Source organism: Oreochromis aureus, linkage group 19, assembly GCF_013358895.1.
Source record: "Oreochromis aureus strain Israel breed Guangdong linkage group 19, ZZ_aureus, whole genome shotgun sequence".
NCBI classification, from domain to species: Eukaryota; Metazoa; Chordata; class Actinopteri; order Cichliformes; family Cichlidae; genus Oreochromis; species Oreochromis aureus.
Window position 1 is genome coordinate 28688346 of NC_052960.1, and position 13485 is coordinate 28701830.

The window sequence follows — 13485 nt, forward strand, 5'->3', positions numbered from 1 at the left end:
AGAGAGGGCATAGCCTAACATATGAAACAGGAAAAGACCACCGTGTAATCCATTTATTTCAGCACAGTAACTGTATTCTGAATACCACTGTAACGGAATACAGTTACTCATATTTTGTATTTTAAATACGTAACGACAGTTACGACAGTTTTCAAAAGTCTAAGAAAGTTCATAGAACACATAGAACACAGATTTACACTGACCAAATCCAGATCTATGTTAATGGATCAAAGTGCGTTCAGGATTCTGTATAATTTAGTTATTAATGATGATTCTTAAAGATGCATGCAACCATAAAAATGATCAACTTTTTTGACTTTGGGTCAGCTGGGTAAGGGATGGATGGAAAAGAATCTGAATTTAAAAAAATTGTGAAACTGAGTGCAGTCACGACTCAAAATCCAAGCAAAAAATAAAAATATAGACAGTGTCAAATGTAGTGCAAAAGACAGTTTGAGATCAACATTTTTAATACAGGGACCAGGGAAACACTTCAGTCATCACATTTACTTACATTTTCACATTAACTTTTAGCTAGAAGACTTGTTGTTAATGAAAATACTGTATAGAAAAGAGATGCTGACTCGATTCTTCTACTGACACAAGGATGATAACTGACAAATCAGAACAGGTCTCACCACTTGAAAACCCCTCTGACACATAATCGGACATTTAACGTCCATTTCAGTGGTCATAGGGACATAAAAACTGCATGTATGTTGCGCCAGTTAAACTCACTAGTTGAGGAGTAGATCATAGAGCAGTCTGGGTCCAATATGTCCTTTGGTGCGTGTCTTCGCCAGTTTCTCTCCCCACTTTCCTGGATGTAAAAAACTGCATGTATAGAATCACCAGTCAAATCTGATAAAGAAAAAACCTTTAAGATTTGGTCTGTTTGGGTGAAAGTATGGTTTAAAAAGCTTTTCCATCACAACACATACTTCTACTATGCAGTCGGGGAACTTGAATTTCCACAATTTTGTTGTACAATGACAATAAAGGGCTCTTCTACTGCCTCTTGTATATTTCTTTATTTTAAAAGTATTTTTTTCTACAAACCTTTAATGTCACATTACCAAAACAAAAAACAACAAAGCAAAACAGACCAAAAGTGAAGATTCAACATATGCCACAGGTCAATACAAAAAATGGGGCATTAAAATACTAATTGGTTCAGTTTCCCATGTTAAGCATCTTCAAATCTTGTTAAATATTATTTTTTTGTGTAGTTTAGTTTTCTTTGTTCTCTTTGCCCAGTAAAAACAGTTAGGCAAGTGAAAGACACTGTGGGGCTGAATGGACCAAATGATTCACACTAAGAAAAAGATTAAAATAAAACCATCAGGGTGCAGCTCTGGTACAGTTGTTAATGGGTGCTACTGCACACTCCGCTGGTCAGAGTCAGTTTACTCCACCTCCTTTGGTTAAGGAGTTTGCGGGTCTGTTGAACCTTTACGCGAACATCAAAAACCTCCTGGATGGCTTTTTTGAAGCAGTGAAAGTTGTAGTCGATCAGTCCTGTCAGAGAGAGGACAGAATCACATTTGTTAGAAATCAAAAGATTTACAAATAGCCAAAAAATGCAGTAAACAGATCTATTTCAAATCGATACATAACACGTTCCGCAAACACTGATATGATGTCTAAAGAACAACCCTTAAAAGGCAAAGTTCAAAGTTACCATATCTGAGGCCATAAAACAAACAAAAAATGTGTAGATATAGATTTGGTTCTCATGGTTTCTTTACGGTCATCTATTTGTGTATCAAATGCACTGGTTTTGCACACTCTTGCTCAATTTGTCAGAGAATAGAGCACTTTTTGTATTTGGGAGTGAGATAACAAAACTGTGTTCAGAGGGTATCAACCCTCTCCCCTGACTCCAGCGTTTTGCAGAATCTAAAAGAGTTCTAGCACAGTCACACCATAAGATTGTAAACTGCACATGCTCTGTCCCTCCCTCACAAACAATTTTCCTTAAAGGTGAGGCTCAACAGTAGATCATCTCCATGGAGACTTTTAATCTCAAGGGGAAAAAAAAATCTTCCATTGTCACTCACCGAAGATTAATATCCGCCTGTTACCAAGCAACATGAGGTAGATAAAGTCAGACGAAAGAATAACAGGAATGATGCAGAGTTAAACTACAGGTATACAGACATCCAGCACAAAAACTGAATGTAAAGTGTAAATGCTGACAGCAACATCATAAAAGGCCCTTATAAAATAAATCACGAAGGTGAAATTTAGCACCTCAGGGCATGATAAAATTCCTACACAGCCTTCAAGCACAACTTTCTGTCTAAAAACAGAAATGACAAAATCTTCATGAGCCTCCAGGAAAATAATGAAATATGCCATGACCTAGTTGCTGAAATGAATCTCAAAATTGTGTTATGGTTCTGTTTTAGAGCCAAGTCTCATGATTATTGACCATTCTCTCCAGCTTACACACAATAACAACCAGAAGTGGAGTTAATGAATAGTTACAAACACTTAAGAACAATGACTGATTGTGCTTTGATGTAAATTCAGAAGAGTTTATAAGGGCCTACACTTATAAACTAAGATCACTGAATGGAGATAGGACTTTGGATGGCTGTGCTGGTCCTATTGTGCAGCATTTGATTGCACTGATGATTAAGAGGTGATCTGAAGAGGAGGAAGAAGAGGCCCCAGCTCCACCCCGATGGGGTTGAGGAAAGCAGCTGCCTTACAAACCCTCAGCGGGCATCTCCTCAATCCAGGAGGTCAATGTGGAGGACTATAAATATCTATAGATAAGTACATGACTATAAATATCTATAGATAAGTACATGACTCAATCACCTTTTCTGAAGGTGATTGAGTCTTTTCATATCTGTCAGGCAATGCTCAGGATTTTCCATGAGTTTGTTGGAGCATGCTACATCATCCTCTATGATGTAGCATGCTGGGGCAGCAGGTCGATACCACCAGATTCAATAAACTGGTCTGCAAGGCCAGTAACGTTGTGTGGATGGAGCTGGACTCTGGAGAGGCGGATGTTGTCCTACATAAGGACGATGCTGGACATTACCTCCCACCCACTCCATGACATGCTGGCCAGTCACAAGAGGACGTTCAGTGAAAGACTATGATTACGTAAATACACAACTGAGAACACAATAAGTCACTCAGCTTGTGGCCAATTCTTTGAATAAGCCCACTAGGACAAACACCAGGTTTTCCATGAGCCTGACACCTCAGAGTAGTGTGAAGTGGGGTTGTCAGCCTAATGCTGACAAAACTAGAAGTAGAAGTCCACAACACCAGGCCAGCTCATTCACATAAGTCTCACAAGATAGTGAAGATGCTTCATAAAGAGAAAGGCTGGAGAACCAGGGGTGTATTAGTAGAGACTAAAGGGATTAGTTGAATGAGGATCACAGTGCTGACGGCAAGTTAGAGAGTGTTTGCTACTGTCTGGCCAATCAGATGCTGTGCTCATTCTCTTATGTTTTTATGACAACACATGGACCCAAGCACAGGCAGACCACACGAACTATTCAAAAAGGTTTATTAACAAAGTCGTAATTTAACAACAACATGAACTGCAGGGCTGTTTTCTGTGGGGATGAAGAGAAGGGTATATTTTTAGCAGGTGACTGGACAGACATGCAGTTTAATCTGAGTTTGAATCAAAATCCAGTAAATTCCAAACATGCAATGGGAGAATCCGATTGGGCTGTGAGCTTTGTGGAAGAAGATATGAAAGCAATACAAGACAAAATGTAAACTACTAAGATACTGTATGACCACTGTATGATCTGGCAAAGCTGGAGCAGTGGAGTCAGTCCTTAAGCATTCAGTTTTTTGAAGTCTGTCAGCAGAACCAGCTGAAGGGCATGTCTTCAGAGATATAGAACAAAGAGGCAACCTTGCACACACACATGCGCATAACAGAATAAGGGAAGAGACAGCGAGAGAGAGAGAGAGAGAGAAGTAAAGAGAACAGGACAGAAAGGAGACAGAGAAAGCGAAAAAGAAATCTGCCATTGAAAATGATTGACATTTGGCTACGTCATATAAGTTATAAGTCATATAACCAGTTGTGATATCAGAGATAATCCTCACATCCTCAATCACGAAAACAGTTTTGTACTGATTCACTTGTGATCCATATTGTGAAGAAGTTAAGTAGAACATCAGTTTGATTCCGAACAAATCAAAATTGTTCACTAGTGTTGCTAACTACATATTTCAACTAATATCTGCCACTTCAGAGTGCCCAGCCTACTAAACATTGTTTTGATAAAGTTAAAATCAACATCAAAATTCAGAGAAAGGAGACAGGAAGGAAAAGAACAGTGATTTCAACTGAAATTTGGACAGTTGTTACAGACGATTACAATAATAATGTTTTTTCTTTTTTTTTTACTTAGCTAGACAACCAGCATAAAATGAGAGGGAGTGAGGTTTATACTGCACCCTGATTACCTTTTCAGTAAAACATGATGCATATGTGACTCATGCGTTTGAATTGGTTTGATGAAAAAAAATTACACAATGAAAAGTTTTGTTTGGGACACTGAAGAGCCATATGAGGTATCTTAATCTTTTTCTTCTTCTTGTAGCCATCCTCTCTTCTTCCTTCCTGGCATCTTTTGTCCCATTTATCCACATGTTCACACCATCTAAACCTCGCTTCTCTAATTTTGTCTCCAAAGCATCTGACCATCTGTTCCAGAAGGAAAAGATTAGACATGAGCTGTACCACTGTGGTACAGCTTATGTCTAATCTTTTCCTTCTGGCCACTCTCAAAGAAAATCTTAACATCTTCAACTCTTCATCTGCAGCTCCGCCACCTGTGTTTTTGTTAGTGCTACCATCTCCAAACCATTAATAGTAGGTCTCACCAACATATTGAAAGCTTCACTGTTACATTCAACTCCCTGTCATTCACAGACATGTATTCGGTCTTGGTTTTGCTGACTTCCATTGCTCTACTCTCCAGAACATACCTCCACCTGCTCCTCACTCTCACTACAGATCAGTGTTGTCTAAGAACATCATAGTCCATGGAAACTCATCTGTCAATCTGTCCATCACAGCGCCAACGAGAAAAAAATCATGTATTCCCTTCCCCACCTTGAACTGATATGTCACTCTTACCACACACCTCATCGTTATCTTGCTGACCTCATACATGTCCTCCACCACCCTCACCTTGTCTGCCACTCCTGACTACTTAATCCAGTACCATATTTTCTCTCTTGGCACCCTTTCATGTTTCCTCTAAATCCACCAAGGCACATAGAAGCTCCTTCTGACTTTTTCTATACTTCTCCATCAACACACTCATAAGTCATACTGTTGCTCGTCAGCTCCATTTTCAGCTTAGCTTCAACAACTCTTTAAACAGCTATATAGCTAATCACCTTTATGCCTCCAGAATTATTAAGCTCTGTCTATCACTAGTGATCCCAGTAGTCCAGTTCCTTGGAACTGTTAGTTCAATTCCTTCTCTTTTGAGTAGGAACTCCACTACACATTGGCTGGAGTGCAGTGAGCAAACTGATTGAGAACACCTGAGTCGGAGCTTCACCCCAACTAAGGTATTTTGGGCCTGGGTGTTTTGCAGCAGGGAGAAATGGTCTATCTTGCCTTCATCTTTGCTATGCTTGTCCTTCAGGGGTCAGATTTGTTTGCATTTGGTATGGTTTGCTTGCTCTTACATCTGGTGAGTGTAAAAAGCCTAATGATGATTTGTCTATTCCTAATGTCCCTTTGAGTAGGGATGGTTTTGTTTCCTTGGTAGGAGGTGAGGATAAAGTCCCAGTTAAAATTCTGAGGGACACAGGAACCTATGACTTCTATGTAGTGAACTCTGTGCTGCCCTTCTCAAACGAGTCTGACACAGGTGACAAGATCCTCGGTTATGGGATGGGTTTCACCACTCTTCCTGTTCCTTTGCACAAGCTCATCTTGACTAGCGAGCTCCTCCAAGGTGACATTTCCATGGGAGTACGTCCAGCATTGCCCGTTGATGGTGTTCATTTTATTTTGGGCAATGGTTTGGCTGGTAGCATGGTTTGGGCAGATGTTCCTCTTTCAACTATTGTGGCATCTGCTCCACTTAAAACTGTCTCTGATGAAGGTGTCGGTGAGTTTCCAGGTTTTTCTGCTTATGTGGTTAGACGTGCCATGGCAATGATTGATGGTGACATACCCTCCAGAAGTGTGACTCTGAGTTGAAGGTTCCGTCTTTAAATGAGTTTCCTCTAAAAGTTTCACAGATTGTGCTGTTGCATGAGCAACAGAATGATCAGAGTCTGAAAGATCTATTCAACTGAGTGAGCCTGAAACTGAAATAAACAGCCGAGCGTGTGGTTTATGTATTGCATAATGGTCAGTTGTTTGGAAAGTGAGTCACTCTGGCTGACGACGTTGTTGGAGATGCCTGGGGTCTGCCTGGGGTGAAGGGGGTAAGAAAAAGCTACCTGAAGCTTTTAAAATATTTCTTTTAGCCTCATGTCAAAATGGATGATGTGGCTTACATTAGAAGTTGTCATGTGTGCCAGTTGGCAGAAAAACCAATTAGGCCGTTAGGCCAGTAATTCCTGCAATAACTGAACCTTTAGAACACCTTATTCTAGACTGTTTCTAGACTTTAGAACACCTTATTCTAGACTGTAAAAACTGGAGTGTCAATATTTCAGAGTAAACCTATTTTAACCTAGATAGAGTATTTACAACTCTATGAGGAGTAAAAACCAGCTCTAACATCAGAGTTAAAAGTCAGTGTAAAGTTCTTCTGACATGCAGTGAAGACTTAACTCCACACAGTGTTGATTATTGGCAGTCCGCAGGCGTGCGCAGTCTCAGAGTTCTGATGAGCATGGAATTTTCTCCAGAGAGGTGCCACAGTCAGGTAACTGAAGTTAACATTCCCATACTGGTAACATTGTTTAAAAGGTATTCTTTTCAAATCTAAGTCGCTCTTTATAATTTCACTGATGTCGAGTGAGGCAGCATTTACCCATAAGGTTTAATGATATTGTTGAGTAGCTACATGCTAACAGTTGCTAAAAGTTCAGATGTCGTTATCTTCTCACTGAGCTAATATGAACCTAAAACATGTTAACTATGTATTTCTTCTAAATGCTGCTGAGATAATATAATTGTCACGTCTAATGCCATAGTTTTAACAACTAAATTAACGTTTATTTGTCAGCTAATAATCGCTAATTAGCTTCTGTAAGCGAACGAACTTTCAGAAAAAGTGGGTAACATTACCATAAAGTTAACTCTACTAATTTATATTCTTTTAAGGAAATCCCAAAGGCATACACTACTTTAGAGTTTCGCTCATTATTTAGCAAATAATATGTATTTTGTATAAATTAACTGATAGCAATGTTAATGATATGTTAATGTATATCACTTGTTCACAGAAATAAAGCGAATTGCAGTAAGAGCAGACCAATACTTGGTAAGTAGGCTAAAGTCATTAAACAATATTGATGTTAGCCACACTTGGCCCATTTGCAGTAACACTGGTTGATAAAGGATCTTTGTTAGCAGTTAACCTGTTATTTATTTCTTCATGTAGCTGCTAAGTAATGTTAACTTGTAAGTAATGTTTCTATTTTATATTTTTAAAAAACTAAAGTACATCCACAGTTAACTCTTTTTTCAATTGTTTCCTTTTTTATTTTTTCCTCTTTGTTTTGTGAACAGAATATGCTGCTGCGGGTTTTGTTTGGTAGGGAGCATAAGTATGTTATGCTGTCTGACCTAACATTTGATGCTGTCATGAAAGAAGGTTAGAATATCAGGATAAAACAATATATCAATTTTTACTTGTTCAATACACCAACTTCATTATAAAACCATATTCTTACTCAACTACCTAAGTTGACAAGACAACCTAAAAGGCCATGCCATATAAACTATGAGGCAAAAACTCTGGGTAGTGGATACTGTTAAGTCTCATCTGGATGTTTGATGTGAAGTGTTTTTATGTAATTGTTTTCTAGTCTTTTTTAAGGTTTAAAAATTTCTGACTTCATATTGAAAAAAATCTTAACAACAAAGCCCGGTGGTGAACACATCATACAAGAGTATGCAAAAACCAAATCTCTGACAGATGCAACCAGAAGACAGATGATAAACATACTTGCGGCTGAGATGACAGAAGCACATGGGTAAGAATCATAAATGTAGGCTGTAAAGAAACATTGTTAGTATTGTATTATTAATTGTGATATTCAATGCCTCATTGAATTTATACATTAGGACATCTCCCGCTTAAAGTGTAAGAGTGACGTATGCGCAGGGGATTGTTGCTCTGTTTCCATATCTACGAGACCCATATTCACAACATGCATATCTAAGTAAAGGGGACTTTGCAACATTAAACACGTAGTTGCTATCAGAAATTTTGTTAACATTGTCATTCTGCATGTATTTAATACATAGGAACATTACTACAATCCAGAAAGCGGTTCAGGATACCTTGCATGGTGGTTAAAGACCATTCAAAGAAAAGCTGCAAAGGAAAGAAGCGTCTCAGTTTGCAAATCTCGCAAAAGTAAGTTCACTTATCATTTAAATGATACTGATGTATCGTAGGCAGGAGTCAATCAAATTGTTTTTTCTTAAGTTGGTGGGCCAGGCCATGGTCGATCCAGATCACTCAGAATGGCATGACTGTGACTGTTTTTAATTGCCATTGTTGGTTATATAGGTAATTCTGTCAATTGAATGTTTTTTTGGAATAATTCTTGTTTATTCGTCTGTAGGCTGAGACAGTGACATGTCTGCTTTCTCGCTGCTGCTAAATCTGCTACCACCATCAGCACAAGGGCGAAAGAGACCAGGAAAGATGTCTGCATCTCAAGCTGTCGATAAACTCATCAAATTCCTAAAAGTATGTTTAAAATATATGTTCCATCACCTCCATTTTCATGAACAGTGAGGTGATCTAATCTACTGTCAGAGCATAGTCACTAAATACTGCTGTTTAATGTGTTGTTGTAGGCTGGAACCAGTGTACAGCAGCATCTAGACAACATCACCGGAAGCAGTCAGCCCTACATTCGTGCTCAGGGACCCATAAGAAGCAGCATTCACGCCTTCATTGTAATTGACAAGCATGCACTTCCATGTAAAGTGGCAGGTTCACTAGGAGCCCTTGATGAACTCTTTAAGGCCCATTATGTCTTTGGTACATCATACCGTTCATCCCTGACCAACTTTTTCACTTTTCTGCAAACAACTATTTACAACATTGATATTGGGGAAACGTCATATTGCTTTCTCATTATAGTACTGTATGCTACTGTGAATTGTAAAGGTTTGTTACATTAATCAAATGACACTGAAATGACACACATAATAAATGTTGTTACTGTACCCTTTATGTTTGTTGTTATTTCCATAATATAGGATAGATCACAGCTGGGTACTTGTTTGAGCTGTTGCAGGAATGGATCCATTAGCTGGAGTGCAGTGGGCAAACTGACTGAGGACAGCTGAGTTGGATCTTCTCCCTTATATGAAGGCCTAGGTGTTGTTGAGCAGGGGGGAATGGATTTCTCTCTTCTCAATCTTTGCCCTTCAGGGTCAGATTTGTTTCCATTTGGTATGGTTTGTCATCCATCACAATGACGTGAGTCATTTAACTGACTTTGTATATCAGATTACCAGTTATTAGTTTTTTGTTATTTTTCTTAAAAATAAATATTTGTAAATGGTTACTTTGTGTCCTTTCCCATTTTTGTCATAACCCATGAGCCAGGCTGTGACACGAGGTAAATTACAAATTACTTTCTCCTGGGAGTGACTATGTAATATCAATATTACATATTGCGCTTCATTTGGACACGCCCCCTTTACTGAACACAGGCCTTGGGGCTTCAGTGTCAGATGTATCATTGCCTCCAACAAACATTCGACCACACACAATGCAATTAATTTGCATTAATGAAATGTCTTTGATATGCTGCTTAGGGATGGTGGTGCCTCTCAAAGCAGAGCCAATGAGAATGGCAGGAGAGGGGTGGAGCAGTGGGTCCAGGATGTGGTGTCAGGGGAGGCTGACCAACACAGCTGTTCTCCTTTGACTGGTCGTGCCTTCCCTATCTCAGTAGGATGCCAGGACATGAGCAGTGTGCTACATGAGAACAAGGTAAACAAAATGCAGACAGCACTGTAAATAAAAAGTGCTGTGCACCTTGAGTCCTTTATAAAACAGGGGGCAATTACTTTTCACCTAGGGCCAGTTAGGTTTGGATCACTTTTTACTTTAATTTAAAACAATCATAATTTAAAAACTACATTTTGTTTTTATTCAGGCTCTCTTTGTCTAATATTAAAATTTGTTTGATCATCTGAAATATTCAATTTGGACAAATATGTAAAAAACAAGAAATTAGGAAGGGGGCAAATTAATTTTTTCACTGCACTGCAGTCTCTTTGCAGTGTATGCCTGAATTCTGTATTAATCTTCACCAGTGTTGCATTTGATGAAAACTTTGGATACTCAATCACATAATAACAAAGCAACTTTACAGGTATTTCAATATGAACAGAAAGAAATGCATCACACTTTGAAGTGGTTGAACAGCTAAACATGTTTTTGTGCAAAAACTACAAATATCACTGTTCATTTTGACATGATCTGTCATCTGTTTTCAGTTTTCAGCTATCAGTGAGGGCTGTCAGCCGTCCTGTCATCTGTGTCCCCCTTTCACACTGTTTTGTGTGTATGTTTAGGGTTGTCTGATTTAATAGATGTCCTTCAACACTGAATTAGCACAAAGCTTCCATGAACCTGCTGCCAAGTGTTTACTCCTGGTATTTTCACTGTGTTAAGACTTTTTTGCACAAGGGAAAAGTTTGCCTTCTAAAGTGAAAGAGTGTGTTGTAATCCAAACCATTTCCTGACTGAAATAGTCCATGAAAAAAAGAAAGAAAAGTAAAACAAAAATCTAAAATGGAACTCCTACATGGGATGCTAATACAGTGGAACCCCGACTTACGAAATTAATTCGTTCCCGGGGGTCTTTCGTAAGTCGAAGCACCCATCGCACATTTTGACTGAGGCGATGCTGAATGATAGGCTATAGGCTAATTGCTAACTAGAACAACAATACGTCATTCAAGTGGAACGGTGAAGCGCAAGTACGGAAGCCAAGGGGTTGTCACATGATTCAGAAGGCATTGTGGGTATTGTAGGCTCAGCCAATCAGAGCCAGTGGATTTCGTTACTCTGGCATTTTGCCGTAACACGGGCAAAAATATTGCCGTTCAGTGCCTTCGTAACTTGAATTTTTCGTGAAACGGGGTATTCGTAAGTCGGGGTTCCACTGTACTTGTTTTCTGGGTGAAATTGGATTGCAACTCAACCCCACCTACCTACAGAAAAGAATTTTGCCTGTTTTTATACTTCATGGTTCTAGGCTCATTGTATTTAGCACTAACCTGCACTATAAAAATGGCCCTAAATAGGTAACACCTGGATTATGTGGGTAGTACTTTAAAGTGTGACTAGAAGGGTTCCTGACCAATTCATATCACTGTGTGTTGAGCTGAGGATAAGAATGTCCTCTTGTTAATTTCCTACTTGCAGGGGATCAATCCATCTTAACTTAAGAAAAGGAAGCATGGTAATGAATTTCGCAATAGGGCTACTTCCTGACATGCTTATAAATGTACTGAATATTAATGAACTGACCTTTCCTAGCAAAGCTTTCCTTGCGGAGGAAGCAGACCATGGCAAGAAACTTGGTGACCTCTTTCAGGTATATGACTGTGGTGTTGTTCAGGTGAATGATGGCCATAGAGTCTTTGTCATGGGGTAAACCAGCTTCAACGTTTGGCATACTGAAGGAAAGAAGATAGAAAAAAATAGCTTAGATGAACTTCAAAGATAATATTTAATTTTACATAATACTGAGACACAGTGTAGACTTTTACTGAGTGAGCACTATATTATAGCTTCTTGTTTTCAACAGTTTAAAGAAACTGCCAACTGCCTAGGTAAACAACAGAGTCTCGCTTTTATTTAGAACTCACCCAGAGGACTTTCAAAATGTAGCAAGAAAGTTGGAGGGGAAAAGAAAAAGAACAACGTAGCACCCTGAAATGGATAGATGGATGGATGTATAGATTCTCTGGAGGTCATCTAAGTTTGGCATTGAGGAAGAAGCCTGAACTTTTCACTTTTCATCCAAACTCATCCAAAGTACAAATGACCATCACTTTTTCTCCTCCTTATGCTGTATCATAAATCCTTTCTTACTATATGTTACATGTATTTAGTTTTTTTTTAACCCCAATAGCCAACAGATATATTATGATATCTATAACTATTAACACATATACACCCACATACATGTACAACACCCCCGTATAACAAATTATCACACCAAGAAAGTTCCACACCATCTATATCAATCTGCAGTTGTGAGTTTGAGAATTCCAAAATAACATGATTTAAAATATACTGTAATCAGCAAATAATACTAATTTAAATATATCAGATATCTTTAAAAATGTCATTTATATAAAAATGAATAGCTCTGGACCCAGTACATAAACCTGAGGAAGCAATATCCAAGCATGATGAGGATTATTCTCTCAACTTTACACTTTTAACGTGCATCTTCTCCATGCATCTGGACTCGTCTTCAGTGATTTTTTTATTGGAGTCATCAGGTGTTTTAAGTCTTTCAACGTTATATAAACTCACCCAGGTGAGGGTGATCAAGAGCCACCCATCACTCTCCCCACTGGATCCATAACCATCTTGACACCACCTCTGCTGCCTCAGTGATCAGCTTGATAACCTTGCGCTTGCTTGCGCCTGTGATGGCCAACTTGCTGAAGGCCCTGAAGCAGGACTGGCCAATGAATCCTCTGCACCCACCTCTGTGTTCACATCTCACTTGCCACCCGTTCCTTCTACACTTTTCCATTAGTGCTGGATATCCTGTTTTTTTTCCTCATTAGCCTCCAACAGTCACTTCTATTAGGACGACCTGCTTTCAGGCTTATGAGATCAGCATCATGACTGATCGCAGGCTTCCGATTAGCTGCCTAACTATGCCCGTGTGGTCCAGATATCCTGGTACCTTTGGGATTCCTTCCTTCTGGACTGAGGTGTCAAGGTAGGTGTGCCTCAGGAGGAAGTCTGTTAGACGCCTGCCAACAATGGTAAAGAAAATCTTAGCTTCAACACTAAGTACGGACATAATTCTGAATTGATCAATACTTTTGGACTCTTCCTCCTCTGGAATCCACACCCCTTCTGCAAACCTCCACTGGTGAGCTACCTTCCCCCTCCTCCAGAGTCTGTGGGGTCGCCTAGGGCAGTTCTTATACACCTTATACAGTACTCCAGTCAGCCCTGGGGTGGACCTTCCTCTCGCTGTCTTGACCACCTCCTGGACCTCCTTCCCACAGGGCTCCTTTTCATCAAAGTCCTGTGTTGGTCCAGGAGAATTTATTAAGGCTCC

General features: G+C 39.3%; 1 protein-coding gene and 1 long non-coding RNA gene across 3 annotated transcripts in view; one reads left to right on the forward strand and one right to left on the reverse strand.

Annotated features, from left to right (window-relative positions):
- Nucleotides 1-451: 451 nt before the first annotated feature.
- Nucleotides 452-13485, reverse strand: part of rragd (ras-related GTP binding D) — a 61449-nt gene continuing 48415 nt past the window's right edge. The window contains exons 6-7 of one of the 2 annotated variants that reach the window (XM_031736717.2): nt 11703-11851; nt 452-1518 (exon numbers count right to left, since the gene is read on the reverse strand). In XM_031736717.2, the coding sequence (XP_031592577.2) occupies nt 1367-1518; nt 11703-11851 (301 nt within the window). In that variant the 3' untranslated portion in view covers nt 452-1366. The remainder of the gene's footprint in view (nt 1519-11702; nt 11852-13485) is intronic. The other variant, XM_031736718.2, reaches the window with a different exon arrangement.
- Nucleotides 7378-9254, forward strand: LOC120434664. Its single transcript, XR_005609262.1, has 3 exons — nt 7378-8169; nt 8444-8555; nt 8767-9254. It is a non-coding gene; the product is annotated as an uncharacterized LOC120434664 (long non-coding RNA).